Source organism: Pezoporus occidentalis, unplaced genomic scaffold (genome assembly GCF_034315485.1).
Source record: "Pezoporus occidentalis ecotype Australia unplaced genomic scaffold, CSIRO_AGI_Poc_V1 ctg1, whole genome shotgun sequence".
NCBI lineage: Eukaryota > Metazoa > Chordata > Aves > Psittaciformes > Psittacidae > Pezoporus > Pezoporus occidentalis.
Window position 1 is genome coordinate 16,015,881 of NW_026912778.1, and position 22,603 is coordinate 16,038,483.

The 22,603-nt window shown below is 38.0% G+C and overlaps 2 protein-coding genes across 4 annotated transcripts; both read left to right on the forward strand.

The window, feature by feature from the left end:
- The first annotated feature begins 420 nt into the window (after positions 1 to 420).
- On the forward strand, positions 421 to 15,045 carry NMU (neuromedin U). 3 transcript variants are annotated; one of them, XM_062633476.1, is made up of 10 exons: positions 421 to 684; positions 4,088 to 4,146; positions 8,005 to 8,052; positions 8,149 to 8,208; positions 8,823 to 8,852; positions 8,954 to 9,004; positions 11,022 to 11,096; positions 12,730 to 12,783; positions 14,141 to 14,180; positions 14,848 to 15,045. In XM_062633476.1, the coding sequence occupies exons 1-9, from the start codon at positions 504 to 506 to the stop codon at positions 14,174 to 14,176; spliced, it is 594 nt and encodes a 197-aa protein (XP_062489460.1). In that variant the 5' UTR covers positions 421 to 503; the 3' UTR covers positions 14,177 to 14,180; positions 14,848 to 15,045. The 3 variants fall into 3 exon arrangements, with proteins under 3 accessions (XP_062489460.1, XP_062491069.1, XP_062490267.1); XM_062635085.1 differs by lacking the exon at positions 11,022 to 11,096; XM_062634283.1 differs by lacking the exon at positions 8,954 to 9,004.
- A 1,049-nt stretch (positions 15,046 to 16,094) lies between these two features.
- Positions 16,095 to 21,327, forward strand: PDCL2 (phosducin like 2). Its single transcript, XM_062603314.1, has 6 exons — positions 16,095 to 16,260; positions 16,997 to 17,117; positions 17,612 to 17,702; positions 18,638 to 18,781; positions 20,607 to 20,815; positions 21,149 to 21,327. The coding sequence occupies exons 1-6, from the start codon at positions 16,255 to 16,257 to the stop codon at positions 21,310 to 21,312; spliced, it is 735 nt and encodes a 244-aa protein (XP_062459298.1). The 5' UTR covers positions 16,095 to 16,254; the 3' UTR covers positions 21,313 to 21,327.
- Positions 21,328 to 22,603: the final 1,276 nt, after the last annotated feature.

A 22,603-nucleotide genomic window follows, 5' to 3' on the forward strand; every position in this document is an offset into this window, starting at 1 on the left:
GACAGTGCCTGAACGCTCCCCTCTGCCACTGGCATTTCATCACTGAACCACGGAGCACAGCAGGAGAGAAGCAGCACCTCTTGTGCCAGCCATCATTGCTGCTTTCAGGGCTCAGGGTGCTCTACGCGTGTGTTTTCAAACATAGATTTTTCTTAGAAAGGGGTTTGAGAACTGGCCTGGAGCCTGCCAAGCCCCTCACCTCCATCCCAAGCGGCGGCACCCACCGCCCCAGCAAGGTTTGCAGGTGGATCTGCGCCCCGCGGAGGGGGCAGGAGCAGGGCTGAGTCTCAAGCGGCCGGACGGAGGAGGTGGCTGGTCCGGCCTCGGAGGAGAAGGCAGGCAGGGCAGCGGGCAGGACCGGCGGGGAGGTGGGCAGGCTCGCAGGCGGGCGGCTAGGGCAGGGCAGCGGGCAGGGCTGGCAGCGCTGCTGACGCGCAGCTTGTGAGTAAGGCTGATGCTCGTCCACGTGTAAGGAGGTTTAAAAACTGGCCGGGAGCGAGACTATGCCCAGAGAAGCGGCTCGCAGGGAGGCAGTGGCAGGGACACGCACCACACAAGTAATGGGACATCTCCACCACCATTACCAGCCGCCCGCAGCCCTCTCTCGGAGTGGCCTGAGGAAGACAGGGGACGGCGCACCGCTGCTCCTCCTCCTCCTCGCCGTCTCGATGTCTGCTTGCAAAGGTGAGGAGCACCCTCCTCGCAACCGCTTCCTGCACTGCCAGCTCTGCAAATGGTTTTGGGGGGGTGACCCAGCAGCCTGCCGGCCGTGCCTGCGAGCCGCCACCTCCCGCGCTGGGGTCGGCTGCGGGGCTGGGGGGCAGGCCGGGATGCGCAGGAGGCGGCAGCGGCTGGGCACGGTTTCGGAGGGTGGTTCTTCATGTATGCCGGTAGGATTACCCTGTCCCGGCAAATCTTCACCCCAGCAACTTGGGGAAGTCGCTTTTGTCAATAGTGCTTTCATTTCAAATATGATTTATTCTGATTAAAAAGCTAAGAAAAACGAGATGTATCACAATTGTAGGAATATTTAGCATCTTCTGGAAGCCACCTAGTCCAGCTTGAAGCAATAATTATTTCATGAGGAATCCCTGGTGGTGGGGTTAAGTGGGCAAGGACAGAGCTGCTGAGGTGCTTTAGGCTGAGGTGCTTTAGCGCTTGATTATCTTGATTTAATTTGAAATGTTGTCTTACATCTGAAAGCTGCTGTTTTGTAGCAGGGAGTGCTTGTGAAATGAGCACCACTAATGGGCTTTTTAGCAAAACATGCTCTCTTTTCTATTGTTTTCCCACTCCAGATAGATTACCTACTTACACCCTGTGAAGCAGCATTACAAAATAAATTGCCATGCAAGGAGTAGTTCTGTTTTGTTTCTGTTGTATGCGTGTGAGTTGCTTTCACCAGGAGCTTTTGTTCAGATTTGCTTGTTTGTTTTTGTTTTTTTCTTCTCTTTAATATCAAGAATCAAAGAAATCTAAATAAAATATAGAATCACAGAGGTGTTTGGGTTGGAAGGGACCTTAAAGCTCATGCAGTTCCAAACCCCTGCCATGGGCAGGGACACCTCACACTAGACCAGGTTGCTCAAAGCATTCTGTTAAGAATAAATTCTGAAGATGTGAGGGAAGGGAAGGAAAAGGAGAGCAAGGAAAGGCAACAGCACACAATATTTCATCACTGATATTATAGAAATGATTGCCAGGAGTTTGTGTAAGGTAAGCAGTAGAGAGAAGAGAAGGTGCAAGAAGTGAATCTCAGGTTGAAAAGCCACTCAAACTGTGCATCTTCTGTTCTGCTGACTTGGAAGAAGCTGAGTTTTTAGAAGTTGGAAGAGTTGGAAGATAAGAGAACAAATGTGTCATGGACTGTGTCAGTTTTCTAGGATTTCCTCCTCCAGGTGTCTTTTGAATGGGATTGCTTTCCTCAATAGCATTAGTTCTTTTTCTTTTTTTTTTTTTCCTTTTTCTTCTCTTCCTATGGTTATTTTGTGTGTATTACAAAATAACTAAGTGTTAACTAAATGTATCCTTGTGTGTGCTGTTGTGTATGTGTGTAAATGAAGGATATTCTGTAGGGACTGCAGCACTGTCCTGGATGGGGTGATGGAGGGACATGTAGTCCTAGGAGTGAGCACAAAACAGATAGGACTGCACATGAAGTAAGAGGTTTGTGAGTAAGTGGAGAAGGGCTAAGGAAACTTAGCGGCTGGTGGAATAATTGCATCTCCTCTGTCCAAAAGTTTATGCTCCAGGTAAAAAAAAAAAAAAAACACAACAAAAAAAGCAAGTGGTAATAGTCAGGCTTTCTTACCAGCTGCCCTAAGCGTCATAGGTTATTGGATTTCTTCTGCTCCCCCTGGAAAGCCTTGGGAACCAGGCAATAGCAGCAACAGTGCGCAGAGGCAGTCAGGTAAAGGTTTAAGTGGGAAGGTGTGTTAATTTGAAGTGTTGCCCAGTTCTGCTCTTCACAACCAGGATGCCAGTCCCAGGCAATACTCCAATTTGAATACACTAATTTAAGACTAGAAAACAAAGAAAGAGAATTATAACACCTTGGATTTATTTGTTGTTTTTTTTTTTTCCTTTAAAATAAACATCGAGAAAAGCAAACTTTTCACTGGAAAACCATTTTCTTGTTATGTGAACATCTCAGATTTGAAGCATATCCCACTTCTACAGCATAAGATTAAGAATCCCTCTAATTCTTCTCTGGGTAAAGCAAACTTCCAGACTAATTAATCACCTTAAGTCTGTGTCAGTACCAAAATGTGGTTTTGAAATCCACACCTTCATGCCTAGAACTAGATAGTGTTGTAGTTATTGTTATTAGTGGTCCATGTAAAACAAATGGAGATGACGGGCATTCATACCCTGCTCGTGCAGCCATACTAGCTCAGTCTACCTTCCCCTCTTTTTGTTTCTTTTGGTTCAATTCTGTGAAAAACATGTGACCACAGTTCATTATAGGCTGTCTGGGAGGTTATAAAATCCCTATTAATTTGAGGTCAGTGTATAAATCGGTTAGGCATGGCTCATGGGCAGCAACTTTGGGAAGGGAGATGAGTTATTTTACTTTGTAGGGTTTCTTGCAGTGCTAGGACTGTACAGATAAAGCACCATCCCTCTCCAGCACCAGTCTCCCTCACAGGTGAGTTGCAACACATCCCCTCACTGATACACTTGTAGGATGTTTAGTGTAATCTCAATGCAGTGATGCTCATTTCTGTGTTTTATGGAATCACACATTGCTGTTAGACTACCAGATAGAATAACAATGTGGAAAGGTGGATATTCTGGGTGCTGAATTGGAAGTGAACCAGAGACAGCGACTTCTAGGTCTGCAGCCTAAGTGGCAGAGCTGGAGAAAGGAGCTGCCCCTAAGCCAAGCATGGCATCACTGCAGGATTAATCGATTAATCACACATTTAATCTTCTAAGGGACTGAGGTTTTCCACATCACATACACCAAACAGAAAACAAAGCCAGTTACGTATGAGCTGTCTATCACTTTCTCAAAACCATCATGTTTGTCACAAGCATTATTCATATGCAAGTGTACATTACATAGCTCATGTTTAATTCTTTAATTATAACACACAAGAAAGCAAGAGGTAGAATCCAGCTTCTCAACTTCCAGTGTGTGTGTTGAGGTGAGCTGAGATCTCAGAACGTCCAAGGTTGTAGATGCGGGATTGTGTTTTGTAGATGCTGGATTGTGTTTTCCTGAGCAGATCTTAGCGTTCAAGAATTGCCATGCAAATTTTCTTGCCTGCTACTTATCACTGAGAATGGCTAATGCTAGCTTGACCCTCAGTGAAACCTGAGTAACTTCCACACTGTTTACTGCTAAAAGGTGTGAGCACCTGTATCTGCTGTGAACCTGTGAAGAAACCTCCTGCTGTGTTGCTAATGTAGAGCAGGCAGAAACTACTGGACAAACCTCACAATGCAGCTCTCAGATTTCACATTTAGTAAGTGTGTGAGGTATCATATTGCATTCAGAGTTTTTATTTAAATCACTGACATGAGATACTTAAGCAAATGACCTTTGCTGTACAGCACTGCTAAGCATGATTTGTGTTTCTAGGTGCACCAATGCCATCCCAAGCACTTAATGCAGATGACGATTTGCAGCTGTGGAAAGAGGTAAGCATCGTCTGCTATGGGGGTACTCCCACTTTTTTCTATGCCCATCCTTGCTACCTCACCCTCCAGTATTTCTCTTGCACAGAGTTCAGGTGCTGCTTTTTCCCAGCCCTGCTTCTCCTGTGTATCTCCTGTCCTGACATCAGTGAAGAGGCAGAACATCTTATTTCTCAGATTTTTCTGAACAATTGTTCCAGGAGGATGTTGAGGCTGGGTGTTGAGATGTTATTCTGGCAAAAGACTGTCTTGGCTCAATGGAAAGCTACGTTTGGTAACAGCTGTGATTCAACTGTTGATGATCAGGCAGTCGCCATCCCTGGAAGCAACACAAGTGTCCCATTCAGTGGTTTTATAGTCTGTACATGGTACACAGGAATTGTGTCAACTCATTCAGTCTTACCTCTTGCTGCTTCTGTACTGCACACAGGGCTGGGACACCCTATTTTATCCTATCTTAGCCTCTCAGTTTACTAGATAAAGGATAATATACTGTGTCATTTAGCCCCCTTAGCATTTTGCTACAGTTGCTGTCATGACTTCCATTCTCATCTTTGAAATGAACATTTGTTTTGACCCTAGAATGTGACATGTGTGTTAACATGGGCTCTTCCCTGCCCTTTTGGAACTGATGGAGCATTCAGGGTATAACATGTAGAGAGGGTTTAGCTTTCAGTTCACGTGTCCTGGCATTGATGTAACCTTCAAGTATTCTGTTGACATTTAATTTTGTAGCTCCTGGTAACATTGAAAAGCAAGTGACTCACCAGGGTTACAGATGCAGAGAGTAAATATCTTCCAATTGTGGCCGTTGCAGGAGACACTTCACTTACTGTCCTGAAGCTCCCCTTAGTTCATGCTGGAGGTATTGACTCAAAAATGAATGCATTTCTTGACTGGCACTTGAACAAGCATTGGTGATATTTATCTTCTGGGAAAAACTGGTCTCTTAGGAAGTAAGATCCTGACCGCTAAAGGGGTTTTTTTTGTAAATGAGTTACATACATTCCAGGTTAAAAATGCTGTCTCATACATTTCTGCATTTATTGACAAGATTTACTAGTTGTAACACAGGATTTGTCCTGATGGTGCCTGGAAACAAGGCAAAGTTCCTGCTGATTTCAGTGAATGAAAATGTATGCATTAAATTCTAAATTCTGTGTCAAATTACATAATATGAGCAATATAAAATTAACTATTATAGCAAGAATAATGAAAGACTGGAGAGGCTGTAAGGAAAGAGAATTAGATGCATAGCTATATACCCTAAATTAACCTGATTATGGAAACATACCAGTTCACCAGAGTTTCTAGGAGTGAAAGTTGGTTATTCTCTGTTTGTTACTTTACTAGTGGACCATCCCAGAGAAACCCTGCCTCTAAATGAACCTATTTTTTTTTTTCCAGGAATGACTCAGAGTTTATAAATATGGGAACTTTGTAACTAAGTATTGTGTTCCTTTACTTGTCTCTCATATTGTTTTGTTTCTTTGTTATTTAACCAACCCCAAACAATTCACATGCTCCTCAGGCCATGTTTCTGAAAGAAACATTTTGGGAGAGAAAATTACAAAGAAGCAACAAGGTCCATAAAAATGATTACATTTTTATATATTTTGTAAGGAATTAACAGAAATGGTGGCTTTTCCTCAGCCCTTGTTTTGTCCATGCAGCTTTTGCCTTGCATTGTGTTGAACATGAAGCAGTCTTCGGCTTGCCCTCCTACAGAATTATGGTAGTTCTCTTAAGAGCTAACTCCAACTACAAACCAAACAGATAATCCAATAAACCCCAAACAAATGAAAATTCCTAACCAAGAAGAAGCAGCAATTTTTTTAATGTAGGCTTCCAAAATTATTTCAGTTTATTCATTCATTCATATCATTTGTCTCCTTTACTGCTGATTTCTCCCTCCACATTTTCTTACTCCAAAAGTAACGAAGCTGAACTAATATACCCAGAGACAAATACAGGATGAAGAGAAAAGAGAACAGGGAGGATGTGTTACCAGCAAAAACTACTTGAAAGGGGAATTCTGTGAGCTATTAGCTTTCCCACTATGTCTGCTAATGCTTTCTTGCAGATTGCCTCTAGAGAAATGAATCATCTCTTGTCTTGAACTACTCAGATATGCACTACTTGTTTACTGGTTTTTTTTCATTTAATGTTTTGATTGCTAAAGAGTGATGTTTATGGCTTTTTACCTATAACAAAGTCATAAGACTCAGTGCAGTGCCTACTTTGTATTTTACAACCCCCACATTTTTTTATGCAGTCTGTGAACAAGATGATTGGCAAAGGTTTTTGGCATCTGGACTAACAGTATCAAATATTTAATGGGAAAAAATAGCACATAGCAATTGAGGTTGTTGTTGATACAGTTTTAAGGTTACAAAATGAAAAGTTAAACCTCTTTTTTTTTTTTTTTTTTTCATTATTATTAAACTGTGCAACTTTAGTTGGAGTACTGGAAGCTTGTTTTCCTCAGCATTGGTACTATTACTTCCATGAATTCAAATACCCTTTAGTCCAGTTCTTCTCCTTTCTCAAGTAATAACTCCACTAAAAATGATTCAATATTATGAGATCCTTTCATCCTGGAAAAGAGACAACAGAAGGAGGATGTGATTGTTTGTCTATACAAGGTTATGAACAGAAGGGAGAGGATGGGTAGGAATTGCTTATTCACTACTCTTCCAAGGTGAGATCATGATAACACTGAATGAAGGTAACTTTGAAAAGACTGACCAAGACAAGCAAGTGGTTATTTCATGCAGTGTTTAGGAAAACCTGGCCACAGTGCGTTGTAGATGCTGAAAGCTCACAGTGGTTCAGGGAGAGATTGGTCACATTCACAGCACAGAAATTCACTGAGCTTTATTAAAAAGACCTAGTTTCAACTCAAAGTGCTTGCACTGCAGATTGCTAATGGCTGGATAGCATGGGGTTTACTCAGACACTGATCTTTTCTTAGGCTCTTCCCTGGGTGTTGACATTTGGCCATTTTTTGAGACAGGATGTAGAGCTAAAGGAACATTTGTTTTGATCCAGATGAAATGGGAGTTGGGGCATTTTGTTTGGTTTGTGCATTTATTTGATTTAGGTTTTTTGTCTAGGTGTGTCACATTCTGTTTTGTCTAAACTCATCAGCAACAGCTTCTTCCACTGTGCTCTCTGAGTTTAGATCCCTTGAAATATATTGAATCTCTCTTACTAGTACTGTGATTTGGGAACCACACCTTTTAAACACAATATTGTAAGGGTCCTCATTTGCAAGGGAAATCAGTGCAAACCTCAGATATCACCTGCTTGGTGACTCACACAAATTGACTGGCATACATAAGATGTACTGGCACACCTAATCATTCAAGAGATGTGTGCATCATACACCTGCAGGGATGCTGGAATCTGATTGGAAGACTTGCATTTTCAGACTGCTCGTTTAATCACTTGCTTTAGTTTTGTAATTTTCTTTGCAGTTTTGTATAATTCAGAGATACCACAGAAAAGATTTGAGTACATAGTCCAGACCCCAAACACTTAAAATCATAATTTAAAATATGGCTTAGTCTGAGAAGGTTAAAAATAACAGGTGCATGAGGTAGGTAAGATTAAAAAGAACAAGTAGGTGTTTGTTCAGATCAAGCAAGTGCACTTTTTTTTTTTTTTTTTTTTAATGTGGGTAGGGCCTTTTTTGCCCCTTGAATGCAAAATATTTAATGAATGTGCCTCATAAGGATTCCTTACAGTGGACAAGCTTGCCACGCCTTTAGCTGCCCTGAACTGTTTCTGAAAATATACATACCTCATTTGTTTTTATTAATCTGACTTCCTAAAGAAGGACTGTGTGAACTTTTACAGATAGAAGATGCATGCTCTGCCTACCTGTCCCCAGATTCCCAGCATCAGGTAAGTCAGACAGAGGTTACTTCATTATTCTGATACTTTGTTATATGCAGTAGGATTGGAAGTGTGATACTTGAGTTCACATTTTCTTTGCATTAGGTGTCCAGTACACTGGAAGAACTTTGTTTCTTGATCATGGGATTTCTCCAGAAACCACAGGTAACACACACGAAAGTCTACTTAGCATTTATGAAGCTTGATTCATACAACTAATTCTGAGGACCAAGTATCTGAAGTGTCACTCAGTGCTGGAAGTAATACTGTCAATTCTTACTCTGAAATGCTATGTGTCCTAATCCAACAGATATTAAAGATAGCAGGGAGACTCCAATGTTTGGAAAGTAATCTCCAGGTCACATACAAGGTTTTAGGTGTTTTTGTTTTCTCTAGATTATAAAAATTATGAGCTCTCAATGGAGAAAGAAATGTACCTAGGAGTGTCTAGGGATATACAAATGAGCATTTGCTAAACCCATCTGCTGTTCTAGGAGAGAGTAATCAATGCTCTCTACAGAGTTTGAAAAGAGTAGTTACATTGATAAGCAAAGACATGTAATATATCTGCCAAGGAAGGATGATCTTCCAACCCAGTACTGAAAAGTTTATAATACAGTCAAAATTGTCCATTGCTTTTTTTTTTTCTTTTTTTTTTTTTTTTTTTTTTTTCTTTTTTTTTTTTTTTTTTTTTTTTTTTTTTTTTTTTTTTTTTTTTTTTTTTTTTTTTTTTTTTTCCCAACAAATGAAAGCCTCTCTACTGATTCTTATTCCCACAGGGCTTAGATGAAAAAGACAACACCAAAAGGGTAAGACTTCAATGTATATACTCACACTAACATTGTCAAGAAAATGATAACACCCTTGACCTGTTTTGTAGTAAATCCCCACTTCTAATTTTTTTGAACAGTTCTTATTTCATTATTCTAAGACTCATGACTCAGGCAACTCAGACATCATGGTAAGTGGCATAGAACCTCCTGTGAGTATATGTGTATTGTACATAAAACCAGGGTAATGTTCCTTTTTGTAGTAGTCTCTCCAACTGTATATCAAGCTCAGAATTGTGAGTTTCATGTTCGAGACATAAAGTGGGCTTTAATAACATAGGAGGAAATCATCAATACTGTACAGGTGTGAAAAACATCCATACATTCACGGAATCCCAACTGCATCTTAATCTTGTAGCTTCAACATTTAAGAATAAGATCAAATGCTTTTTTCTGGTGCTGGAACATAACATTTTCAGTGAAACAATCCAGTTCTATGGAAGCTGAGAACATGACCATAAATATTAAGAAAACTCACAAAGCTTTTCTTTTTTTTACTAATGAAATTGTATGGGGTTTTGGCGTGTCATACATATGTACCAGGCAAAATAGTATTTAAGTCTCACTCAAACTTTGAATAGTATTTTAAATGAAAAATATGATTTTAAAAATAGCCTAGTATTGTTGCTATAAAAATATTCTCATAAACCAACATGTGATTCATTCTTGCTTTTAAAGTGCAAACGTAATCTGTTATTTCTGTGCCTCTATGTGTTTTTTCTGTGCACCATAGGATTTTGAGAAAGTTAAAACATTTTCATGTTTTTTTCATTTCTTAACAATCAGTCTTATACGTTAATGTCCATTTTTGCCTTGTTCTTTATGTTTCTTCAGAAATATGTAGTGTATTTCCCAGAAACTGGTATCGTTGATACTGTGGACAGTGCTTTCTTGGTAGAAGCTCTGGAGGTTTTAATGCTAATTAGGGCACAGTGAAATGAGCTGTTCCTGCTGCTGCTCCTGCTTAAGAGGTTACTGCATCGCCCTTCATCTCCATCCTGGATACCTCTGCCCATGCCTGCCCCCAGAGATTACTGTTTTCTCACTTATGGTTTAGCTGTTTGGTTTTCTAGCCCAGTTCCCAGAGATACTAACTTGGGTGAGATCCACTATTTCTTGGCTTTATTAGCCTCTTTCCACTGACTGCAAGACAGAGCCTGAGTGGCCACCTGGGATGCCCTTTAACTCCTCCTCTCATGTCAAACTTCACCTTTTGTAGATGTTATGATGCCACATTGCCTACCTCAGGCAAACAGCAAAAAATTTGCTCCAAGTAGGCAAGTTCATTTTAGCTATTAAGTACATTAATACTTTGTTAACTCTAGTTATTCCATGTCATTCTCTGTTGTATTTTCTGAGAAGTATTGTATAAAAAATCATTATTTTTAAAGTTACATTTACATTAGTTGAAGTTTTAAAATAGTTAATAGAAAATAGGTTTTTCTGCTTTATTTCTCAGTGTGGACCTCTCCCCACAAGCCTGCATGGTTGTGTTCTTTCAGGGGGCACTTAGGCTGCACACCATGCCACTGTGCTTAACCAGGCTGTCTGCAAGGCTTGTAGAAAACAAGGAAATTGGAGCTTGTCTTTTAGGTAAAGTGACCAGTGCCATGGTTACAAATTTTACTTGAGAATGGATCCCTTCTGCACATTGTTTTCTAGCAGAAAAAGAAACCCATTTTTTTTTTGTGCTGCAATTTAAGTTATTTTGAAGTAAAATTAACCTTTCAGTACATTGGAGATTGGAGCTGCTAAATTCCATTGTAGATAATTGTAGAATTGTTAGCAGGAGTACTGTATGGAAATATTCTCTGTACTCACAGAGGCTGATCATACTCTGAATAATTGCAATTGGCTGGGCAAGAAGTCTGTAAGCAGTTCTGAACTTGTAATGAGTAAAGGTGAGGACACAGCTTTTCCCTCCATCATTCTTAGTCACATTCGTAATGTAAATATAAATGCTTGTACCTGTTTGTTGTCAAGTCAGAATGTTAAAAAGATAAGTTTCTCAATTAACATCTTCAGTCCTTTTTTTTTTTTTTTGGTGCATGTTTGGTCCATGAGCCAATACTACGTAAAGAGACTTCTTTTGCATCATAAGGTCTGAATTTCACTGTTGCTCGTGTATCTGTGTTCATGTCCTCTCAGTCTTCTGTCCTGCATCCTTTACTCCAACTCGTTCCCCAGCTTAATGAGAGAAGACTGAAGAGATACAAACTAGACGTATGTAATCTTAAACTCTGTATACTTGCATTCTCACACTTTGTGATTCATTACCTCTTCTAAAAATGTCCTTGTAGACCTTTCTGCTCCTAACTTTTTATTTTCATTATTTAATATAACTGTTATATTTTCATTAGAAACATGAGGGTTTTCTATTCTTTAACTAGTGAAAAATAATCCTCCTGATATTTAACATTTTAAACCAAAAACTGCTGAAGAAACATACCCATAACATAGATAAGTGGCAGAACGCAGAGCCTATGTGTCAAAATGGATTTGTTAGTCATTTTATAAAAAGAAAAAGACTTTCAAATTTTATATAAGCAAATATATTGCACTGAAGTTATATTTTCTAGGGGGTTCTTCTATACCTCCCCTCTCTCCCTTTCTGTTTGGAATTCAAATACTATCTACTCCTTAAATATATATTATTTGTGGCCTATAGCTCTAATAATTTCCAACTAATTTATAGGCAATTTTACTGTTTAATTTAAGGTGCAGATTAAGACACATTTTGTTGGCAAGTCAGCCTAAGACACTGAACTTCCAGAAGGCAGGCATTAAATTAGAGCTTTAAATAACCATACTTCTTCACAAATATGTATGTTTCTGTATACATATACATGCATATACATTACAATTATTTTTAATATCCCTTGGAAGATTAGAAGGCAGGTGTTACAATGAAGACAGATTTTGTCTTCAGTTGTTTTCTAATACTAACCTTCTGACATGAAATCAAACAAAACTAAGTAAATTTCTATCTGTCTATAAGCAGAGAATGACATATTAGCATAAATCACAAATCCATGTTAGCAACTGTACTCTTGATTCCTTTTATGTTCTAGATCAATTTCCTTAACTTGCAAAGGCTGCCTATTCTTTGCTTGTTTTTATTTTTGTTCACACATTGAATAGAAAAAGTAGAAAAATACTGAAATAGACATGCCATAAGACACTCCAATGGCAATGTACAAGACTCAACAGACAAATTTTTATCCTTTTGAAATACAAAAAGCCCTATAATACTGAATGGATCTGAGATGGGTATTTCAGAGCCAGATAAGGCTAGAATGACATGGACAATATAAGTAAAAATCATACAGATGTTTTATGTACAGCAAAGAACCTGAGTATTGTGGTATACCTGGTGAACTGAAGTTAAAATTCAAAGCATGATCCTGACACACCTCTGGGAACAGTCTGGGATCTCATTCTTAGGAAGAGCCCAAGTATTTCTGATATTTAAGCTTTGTAATGTCGTCCTTCTGCGAGGCTTGAAGACCAGCTCCATTTTGTCCATAGACACTCCTCTCCCCTGAAGGCACTCTGGTTGTGTCTGGGTAATGAAACCTGGGAAGTCAAAGGCAAAGGCTGCTCATTGTTGCTAGTACATTCAAAAGCAGTATGAACCAAGTCAAAACTTGAGGTGGAATCTGGCTCTCATTCATATGATCTTTACTATTTCTACATGACAACATGTTACTGAAATGAAACAATACACATAAAGCGTGCCTTAAGGGGCAAGACTGTATAAAACTACTGAAGAAATACTTTAAGTATGTACATAAATAACCACTCTATATGTATTAATTTACAAGTGTAGACATGATTTAAAATAATTTTTTTCCAGGAAGAACTTCATGGACCTGGAGGGTTTCAAAGCAGAGGATACTTTTTTTACAGGGTATGGTTTGTTTGACTTTTTTTCTTTGAATTTTGTGCTAAGTATTACAAACCAAAATGTAGAGAAACCAACAAATTATAGTAAGAGTTACTGTGACTGAGGGAATTCTGTTCAGTTAGAGCATCCCACCATACAGGACAACCTAAGATCTGCTCGAGACATTTTCTTGGATTAAAATAAAGGCATAGCAGGAATTTTTTGTACATACCTTAATATTCATGTATACACAATACCATGCTATACCTTAATAAGTCATTGGTCATTATGTATATAATTCTCAGAGAAAGTTCTAGAAAATACAGCATATTGGACAATCTCTCTAAAGGTTTGTTCAATATGGTACATTTGCATGTGATATAAATACAATGCCATGCTTACACAATCAAGAGAGCTACTGGGCCTGCCTCTCCCTTTTTCCTTGTGTTTTGGCCAGTATGGTTAGAAGCTAGATACAAAATTCTCAAGAGTATGAAACTACCTGTTCATCTTTTATGCCATAGAGCCCTTTTACTCCATTTTAGAAATATTGAGTAAGGTAAAAATGGCAAAGTAGAGTTAATAATAACTCCCCTAAATTTGGTTAATGCTTTTTTCTATTTAAATAAGAAGGTGGCTAATGGCTTTATTTAAAGAAGTGGCTAAGATTGGACTTAGTGATCCTAAAGGTCTTTTCCAACCTAAATGATTCTATGATTCTAATGAAAAGAGGGCAAGTTTGTATAGTTACATTTTTTTATGTATCGGGCTTGGACTTTTACAGTTCTTATGACAGGCCAAAGTTGTCACCGAGGCACTCACGATGTCAGACTAAAAAGTAAATCCTCATTGAGCTCAGAAAGGCATTTTTTTAGCAGCTTTAGTAGAAATTGTATCTAGTCCCTCAGCAGTGGAAAATATTTCTGAGAATGACCATGGTGAAAAGGGAGAAACTCTTTGCCTATGTTAATGAACACAGTCTAAAAATAAAATCATTGAGAGTGACATATATTTGTTTGTTAATTGCAATAAACACTTATAATGCAATAACAACAATCTGAAAACACATTTTAAGAAAATGAAAAAAGAAGGAAGGAAAATGGTCTCTTAGAGTGCCTTCTTGTGGCTTTCTCCCCCTTATAAAATCATACAAGATGGTCATAATTCATTCTTCAGTCTATACACAGATAATTTTACTGTCTAATTCTCCTCCAGAGGAGGATACATATTAAACAATAACTGGTCTCAGGTTTATATTTAACGATGCTCATGTTGACAGAACTGAGAAGTTTACCAGTTTCTATACACACTAAGTTGTTTGGGGCTTTGTTACTGAATCCATTCAGTTTAGCAGAGCACTTACTGAATATTTTTCTTTCAGCCACGCAATGGAAGGAGATCAGTGGATTTTCGCTAAGGAGGTATTTATTTAATATTCTTAAGCATGATCTACATTTAAATAAGTTTATTTTTATACAAATAGGCCACAATATTTGTGTTGAGAAGCAGTCTCAGAGAGCCTTTGATTGTGGAGCCAACTTAGATTTCCACAGACAAACATCTCCCAGATGTGTTAAATTAACATATCTTTGGATGACATAAATAGAAGCTGTAGGTACTCAGTTCCTAGGACAGAGAACACAGGTGTTTCAGGCAGCAATAAATGGAAAATATCCCAGATTTGAAAACAGTTTAAAAATTTTGCAATGATGATAAGTATATGCCAGGAAGAACTGATCTGACTACTACCAAATACATATTGAGAAGTAAACTGACACCGTGGGGGTGATCTTACACAGGAAAAATCACACTGAAACTAAGTCAATGATAAGTACATGCCAGGAAGAACTGATTCGACTGCCTACCAAATACATACTGAGAAGTAAACTGACACCATGGGGGTAATCTTACACAGGAAAAATCACACTGAAACTGAGAATTTAATTTAAAAGCATTCAGCTATTTGGAGAGATACTGAAAAAGTATGCCAATATTATAATGTTCTGCTTCCTAACACATTTTATGGCTCTATCATAATTTAGGTATTTAGTGTTATACCAACAGCTAATGATTTTTCTTCTTTTTCAGGATTTTAGATTCCTGACCTAGAACTAATGCTGCAGGAATGCTGAGTACATGGACATATTGTTTTCCTTATAAAAATTTTTTGTTAGTAATGTACAGTCACTAGAATGTAAATGTTCTTAAACCAGATTCTGTTCAGGATTCAAATGTGTCTTTATTTTCTTGATTATACTAAAAGCATATTGAAATTATTGCTTCCCAGTGTTGTGATATCTACAACTGTGTGTAATGTAACTGTCAAATCAATGTGTGCATGCAACAGACATTGCCTTTAACACTACTGTTACACACATTTATTTGCCCTTTTAAATAAAGGCACTCAGTTGTTTTAATGAGAATGTTTGCAATGTGAGAGTATTGTATGTTTTGTATATATATATTGTGATTTGTGCAGTCTTTAAAATCACAGCTTATCTAGGCGAGACAAAGAAAAGGTGTGGTTCGGTTTTCACGATGATGTTGGTGATCATTTCTATTTCCTTAACTAAAGGAAATTGAACAAGTCGCATGTTTTGAAGACCTATCATGACTTCAGTTCAACTGGAATACAACGGCATCAATTTTTTTTTTTAGCTATTGAGTCACAGTGCAGTATGGTTATCATTCAGAAGGTGACTTAACTGTGTTATTTACATTCCTCGAGAATTAGGATTCACTTGAAAACTCAACTGGTTTTGATGTAGACTTAGAGAAACTGTACTCAAAAGCACAAGTTAGTTTCACAATCTTCCTAGCGGCTCTCTCTTGAGTTTATTTTCACACCAGGGTTATGTTGACATACAATGTTGAGGTTGTAATTATGTATTAAGTAACTAATCTATTAGTATAGAAGCCGATCGGGTTTTTCTTAACATTGTACTGGCTAGTCAGGGATTAAATTGACCTCAGCATTACTGGTTCTGCAAGCTCGGTTGAGCAGCTGAACTTCAGAAGGTACCTGGGAAAACAGATGGCCTCAGAGGAGGAAACCAGCTTAAGAAGCCCTGTTCCTCCTCTTGCCTGCTTGTTTTCACTCTGCAGTTTGCTATGCCTCTAGTTAAACTGCTGCTATTATGTACGAACTGAGGCTCTAGTTACATATGAACCCTACTCTAACTAATGTGTGGCCTGCCACAAAAAGCCTTACACCACACAACTACCATCCTCCACTCATGCAGGCCATGGTTGAAAGGCAAAGCAGGGAGCCTTCAGGATTTGTTCATTTCTGCTTGTTTTGTGCTTTAATTTTTCTGAAATTGCTTTGAACAGGATCAGTTTTCTCAGCAGGGCCAAACAGTTGGGGCCCACTGCTGCCTCAGGCTACCACCGTTAGAGCCAGTGAGGGCGGAGGGGTGGCCCTGCCCCAACGGCCGCTGCCATCCAGTCAGACCAGCGGCCTCCAGGAGCTGAGGCAGTGCCCCGGGGGCAGCCATGCAGGTGGGCGCAGAGGGTCACCCCGGATCCAAGGTGTCAGGGTCTCGCAGCAGCCGAGACTGAGGGAGTTGGGGCGGGCAATCAAGGCAATGGGTGAGGCGGCTGGTAGGTAGGGGAGGCAGGTGCCTGAGGCAATCACCCCAATGGAGGCAACTGGAGAGAAAAGGATGGGCAGGGAGAAGGTGAGGAGCAAAGGCAGCTGCCAGGACCTGTGCATAAATAGCGTGCAGTCCCTTCATCTTAACTGTTTAACAGAAACTGCCACAAGGTTGGACTTGGTGACCTTGAAGATCTTTTCCAACCTAGCTGATTCTATGAGTCTATGATTCTAATACCTTATTCTTCATAGCAACACAATACTGATACAAAAAGCCTGCCTGTATAAAACTGTATTTCTTTAAGTGTGTTTAAGTAAGCAGCGTATAGTTTTGTGTTTCTGAAATAAGTTTCCATACATCTTTTAAGCAATTTTTAGCTCCTATTTTGGAGACTGATTATTTTATCTATGCTTACATTTTTAGTTTTCTTTCTCTCTTATTTTCTTGCTGTTTTCTGTTCAGAAATAAAAAATGACAAATGAAAATCCATGATAGAGAACTGTCCATGAAGGTATTGCAGCCTCTAAGTAATGTTTCCCTTTTGTAACATCCTTAATAAGTGCCAACATGAAAAAGGGCTGGTTTTGATTTTAAAAAGGTGCACAAGATTGATTTAGTTTTGTTTCATTATATTAAAACAGGACCCAAACGAAGATACTGAATGGAATGACATACTCAGACAATTTGGAATTCTTCCGCCAAAACAAAACCCGAAAGATGAAATTGAAGAAACGGTTTTACGCTTGCAGAAAGAAGCAGAAGGCACGTAGAATTAAAAATACATGCCATTACTATAACAAAATTTGAAAAGCAGAAATATTTTCAATAATGCTACTAGTAACTTAAACATTGTACAACAACTGTTGTTTTAATGATTTTCACTTGGCAATTCTAAAATGGATTCTGAATTAAACGTACAACGCAAATATAACAGTTACTGACAAACATGGCATGTAATGTATGAATGATTTTCATAGTGTCATAAAATAACCGATCAGTATCAGCAAGATTCACATTCTGAACAAGTGATTGTAACCTACTCCTGTATTTCTGGTTTTTCCTGCATGGCTGTATTTAAATAAATTTCTTTTCCTCTCTCTTACCCAGAGTTAGGCCAAAGTTGACTAACTTCTGAAATTAGTACATCTGTTTCTTTCCATTAGCTCCACAACTATGTAATACTTTTCATACATTAAAAATGTTTGCAGACAGTTTGGGGAACAAAAAGTGACTAATTTTTTGTTTGTTGTTTCTAGTGAAGCCATATGAAAGAATGAATCTGAAGGAATTAGAGGAAGCTGAAGATGATTTTGATGAGGCTGATAGGGAAGCTATTGAAAAGTACAGGTATAGTAAGATACTTCTCTCCAGATTAAGAGTGCACGTGTCACTGTCATACATGTACATGCTCTTGAAAAATAAAATCTTTTAAACAGTCATGTCTGCTGACTGACATATCTGCCTTTCATTGACAGCAGAAAAGCTTTGCTATACTATTTCTTCCTGATTACCTGTGGCAAAGAGAAGCAGTGACACCATATTTTACTTTGTTGTTTTGTTAGAACAAAATTGTTTAGTGTGAAAGATGGATATTTAAAAGAAAACAAACAGAAGGGGCCACAGTGGAAACTGCTGTTTTACATCCTCAGTTCAGTGGAAGATATATTGTGGTACTGTATGTTTGAAGTGTTGTATACTCAACATTTACCTAAGTTAGCATTGTTGCTAGATTATAATAACATTGCATATATATTTTTTAAACTTTTTTTTGGAAAAGGCATTTCTATGGTGGCTTTCAGTTAGTAAAATTAATAGCTGCTTTTAGTTCAGTTAATCTCAGGCATTTTTTTCTACCTTGCAAGTATTTTTATGGATGAAGACTGCCATCTACTGGGTTTACATTCCAATTTTTGTGAATTATTTTAAAATCGTAAATAGTTCTTCCTCAAACTAATAATATATTCATAATAATAATAAAAAATACCTGGATTATTTTAATTGCTTTGCCTCAAATGATATATCCTTGTGCAATGTGTTTATTACTCAGATTTTCCAAATCTAATACTGATGAACTAAAAAAAATGTATTTTAATGTTCTCTTATTGAATAAGGATTAGCATAGAAGCCTTCCCAGCTCTGAAGTTACATTCAAAGACCTTGAGCTAAAGGGTTACTCAAAGCATTTTTTAAAGTAACTGAGAGAAATGCAGTAGATATTACTTTAAAATGCATTTTAAATGCTCCAAAGATGCTTATTGTTGTTATTATTACTTTTTAATTAGGCAGCAACGCTTGCAAGAATGGAAGTGTCTTCAGAGGAGGCAGAAGTATGGGGAGCTAAGAGAAATTTGTGGAGAGCAGTATGTAAAGGAAGTGACAAATGCTCCAGAAGATGTTTGGGTTATAATTCATCTTTATCGGTCAAGGTAATTCCATTCTTGTTTAAGACGTTAATACTTCAATATAGAGAATTGAACTGATAATTAAAATACCAAGAAAAATTAAATACAGTAGACTAATGAAACAGCATTTTTTTTTGAGATGATGGAATCGTAGAGCATGGGACCTCCTTGACTTATCAACTAACTTTGTGAGAGTTAATTACTTCAATTATATGAAAGATTTGTCTTGCTGCATATGCTTATCACTATGCACTACACCTCACTGAGATTCCTGAATTTCACTGAGAAAGTAGGGAAGTGGTAAATGCTCCATCCCTGGCAGTGTTGAAGGCAAGGTTAGACAGAGCCTTGGGTGACATGGTCGTTGCCTAGATGATCTCAAAGTCCTTTCCAACTTGAACCATTCTATGATTCTAAAGTAGTGTCCATTGTGTGTGTTAAAAGAAGTCTGTGTTAAAGGAAGTTCGTTTGCAGGTTCTTTTCTCAGAAGGAGCGCTCTATACGATTATTCCACCTTATTTCCCCTTTTACTGGAATTAATCAAAAACCCAATAGGCTAATTCTCAGTTATAAACCTGAGCAAAGCTAGGGAATTCATTTGTTTATCATTCCCCAATAAATTCTCTAATGGTAAGAGAAGCTGTGATGGAATTCAGCAGAAATGTCAGAGGGTTTCCATGATCAGTTCAGGATATGTTAGCAACTCCATTAGATATTTTTGAAAAGCACTGAGAATTGGTATGGAATGTTGACTGCATTGCTTAGATTCAGACTGGCTCTCTTTTTTCCTTCTTTTTAAGTCTGTTGGGGAGAATCTTCTTTGATTCCTCTCAGCTGTCAGGAACTGAGTATTATTTCCATGAGGAATAGGTCAATCAAGTGAGAGTGAAATTGTTCAAATTACAGTAACGTAAATTTACAGATCTGATGAAAGAAAATAGCAGCTTTTCTTGCTTTTAGTTGGTTCTGTTTACTGGAGAACCAACCCTATACTTTACCCTTGCATAAATACGAGTCTGTGAGAAAACTCATAGTTCCTTAGGAATGAATATGAGATCTCCGAAGTCTCTAGTGGTCGGTAACAAAACTGCTTCACCTGCCTTTGGCCACGAGAGGGTACTGCGGGAACTCGTCGAGGATACATAGGGTAAACCAGCCTCTCTGACTTCAGCCACTTGCAGCAAAGATCCTAACTTCTAAAAGGTTAACAGGATGAAGGGAAGCAAAAAAACCCACCACTGTTTGTAATTGTGGAGGAGTTTTTTTGTTTGAGGTTTTTCTGTTTGTTTTGTTTGTGTTGTTTGCATTTTTTTAACTGAGGCTTATATAGTGGTTGTACTGTAAACAGTAGCTATGAAAGTAATCAACAGGCCTATGGTGGTTACTGTGACTACATAAAGGTTTCCCTGATGTTACTTAGATTTTACTAAAAGAATGAAGAAGCAATTAAACGGTAAACTGAAAGCCAGCTCTAATAAATGAAAGTAAAATGTATATAACAGAATAAAAAAATAAAAAAATCTAATTTAAACTCTACCATAAACAGACAAAATGAGCTTTAAAAATCATAGTGGAGAACAAAATTTGAGGCACAATGCTCAATTGTCTGGTAGCTTTACTGACCTATTTTATAGACTGTTACTATTACATATTTTTATTTGGACAGGTCTTTAAATCACAATGATCTTAGAAGCTAAATAAAATTTGTGGTGCAATCCTTGTAACAATTTACAGTAGAAGCAGACTATAGGAAAAAGTCATTTATTCTTCAAAAGCTTTATTTTTAATAACTTTATTTTACAGATCATTTACACCAGCAGTATCATTGTGATTTCTTACTCTTTTCTAGCATCCCAATGTGTTTACTGGTTAACAAACACCTCAGCCTACTGGCCAGAAAGTTTCCAGAAGTCAAGTTTCTCAAGGCTGCTGCGAACAGCTGCATTCAGAATTACCATGACAGCTGTTTACCCACACTACTTGTATATAAAACTGGTGAAATAAAAAGCAGGTTCATTGGAGTAACTCAGTGTGGAGGAATATATCTTAAAGTAGAAGGTATGAAAAATATTTTTAAATTGTTCACATTACAGAATATTTTATATTCTTTGTAATCATTAGATCTAAAGATCACTGCTTAAAGGTGGAAAACATTTTTTTTGTTTTAAAAAAATCTATGAAAATCAAAAAACTCATGTAATTCTGTTAACTGATAAAAATATTGATAAAATTGCAATTTCACAGTTAGATATTTTACTGGGATAAAGTTGGGTTGTTGCAAGGATGGCTTTTTTTTTGTGTTGTTAAGATGGATCTTGGTCTTTAATAAATGTCCTTTTCTCTTAAGTGAGAATTTATTGCAGTTATCAGAACAAATTGTTATTTTTACAGAGCTTGAATGGAAACTAGCTGAAGTTGGAGCAATAGAAACTGACTTAGAAGAAAACCCAAAAAAGGGCATTGTGAATATGATGACACTTCCAGTGCAAAATATTCCTGCTTGTGAAGCCACCAATACAAAAAGCAGCGATGCAATGAAACCACATATTACATGAGAAAATTTTAATGCAGATCATCTGCTCTGACCTAAATGAGCTCAAATACTGGGTTTGCTCCTTTGGTAAGCTGGAAAAAATAAAAAAAGGAAAAAAAAGGGCTTTAGTTTCACTCTTTTTTGTTTGTTTTTCTTTTTTTTTTGTTTGCTTACTTTGTGGAAGAAAACTGATGTAAATTAAACCAGTACTTTGATGGATTAGATCCATATAGATGGCTGTCATTTACCCCAAGAGTCTCAATTCTCCATTTCATACAAACTCTGCTTAAACAGAATGGGAAAGGGAGAGTATTAGCTGGTGGGCTGTAATCCATGCTTTTCTTCCTCCTTTTATCCAGCATGGGTACACAACACTCCTTTAATTCCCTGCTCTGCTAAGTACCTTCTTGGTTCTCTTCACCGATAAGGTGATCCACAGACAACGTGTATAGCAATACAAAATCAAGATTTGGCCCTGAATCCACTAACAGTTCTGTTTGTTTGACAGGTGTTCAAGAATTTTCTCCAGGGTCAAGGATAATCTTCCCAGTCCACTATGTTAGAATACTGACAGTTGCATCAGTTGTTCCTAACAAAAAGTGTATCATTGAGAAAATAGTTTAGTTACAAGCTGTAGATAAGCAAAACTACGAGTGACACGAAGAAACCAAGCTCCTGATTCAGATTTTGAGTAATCAAACTGTATATAGTATTAATGTTATTTTTCCTGTGACTCATCATAAAAAAAAACAATCTCCCATGTGCTAATGAATCATAGAATCGTTAAGAGTTGGAAAGCACCTCAAAGATCATTTAGTTCCAACCCCCCTGCCATGGGCAGAGGCACCTTCCACCAGAGGAGGTTGCTCAAAGGCCTGTCCAACCTGGCCTTGAACCTTATATTTTGTAGAGTCAAAGTAGTAAACTAGTAAATGCATTTCAGAGATAATGGCTAAACTGGTGTTATCTGCCACTTCAAAACTAGAAAGCTAACTAGTAGTTTTAAATGTAAATAGGTCACCAGTAACCTCAGATATGTTCCCACAGTCACTTCAGACAAGCATCATTGTTGGCTGCAATAAAAGGAGTACTACCACTCGCTTCCTCTTAGTGGTGAACCTCCCTCCTGCTACTGTGGTTGCCGTGAGGTACACAAGTGTAACACACAACTGCACAGGTCCCTTTCAAACCAAACTGTTTTATGATTCTATGTTTCTGGTTCTTGGTCAGTTATGCCATTTGTAGGAAAAGGGTCCAGGACTGAATATTGGTCAGTCTTGCTTTGCAAGGGTTATGTAGATTGTGTCTTTGTT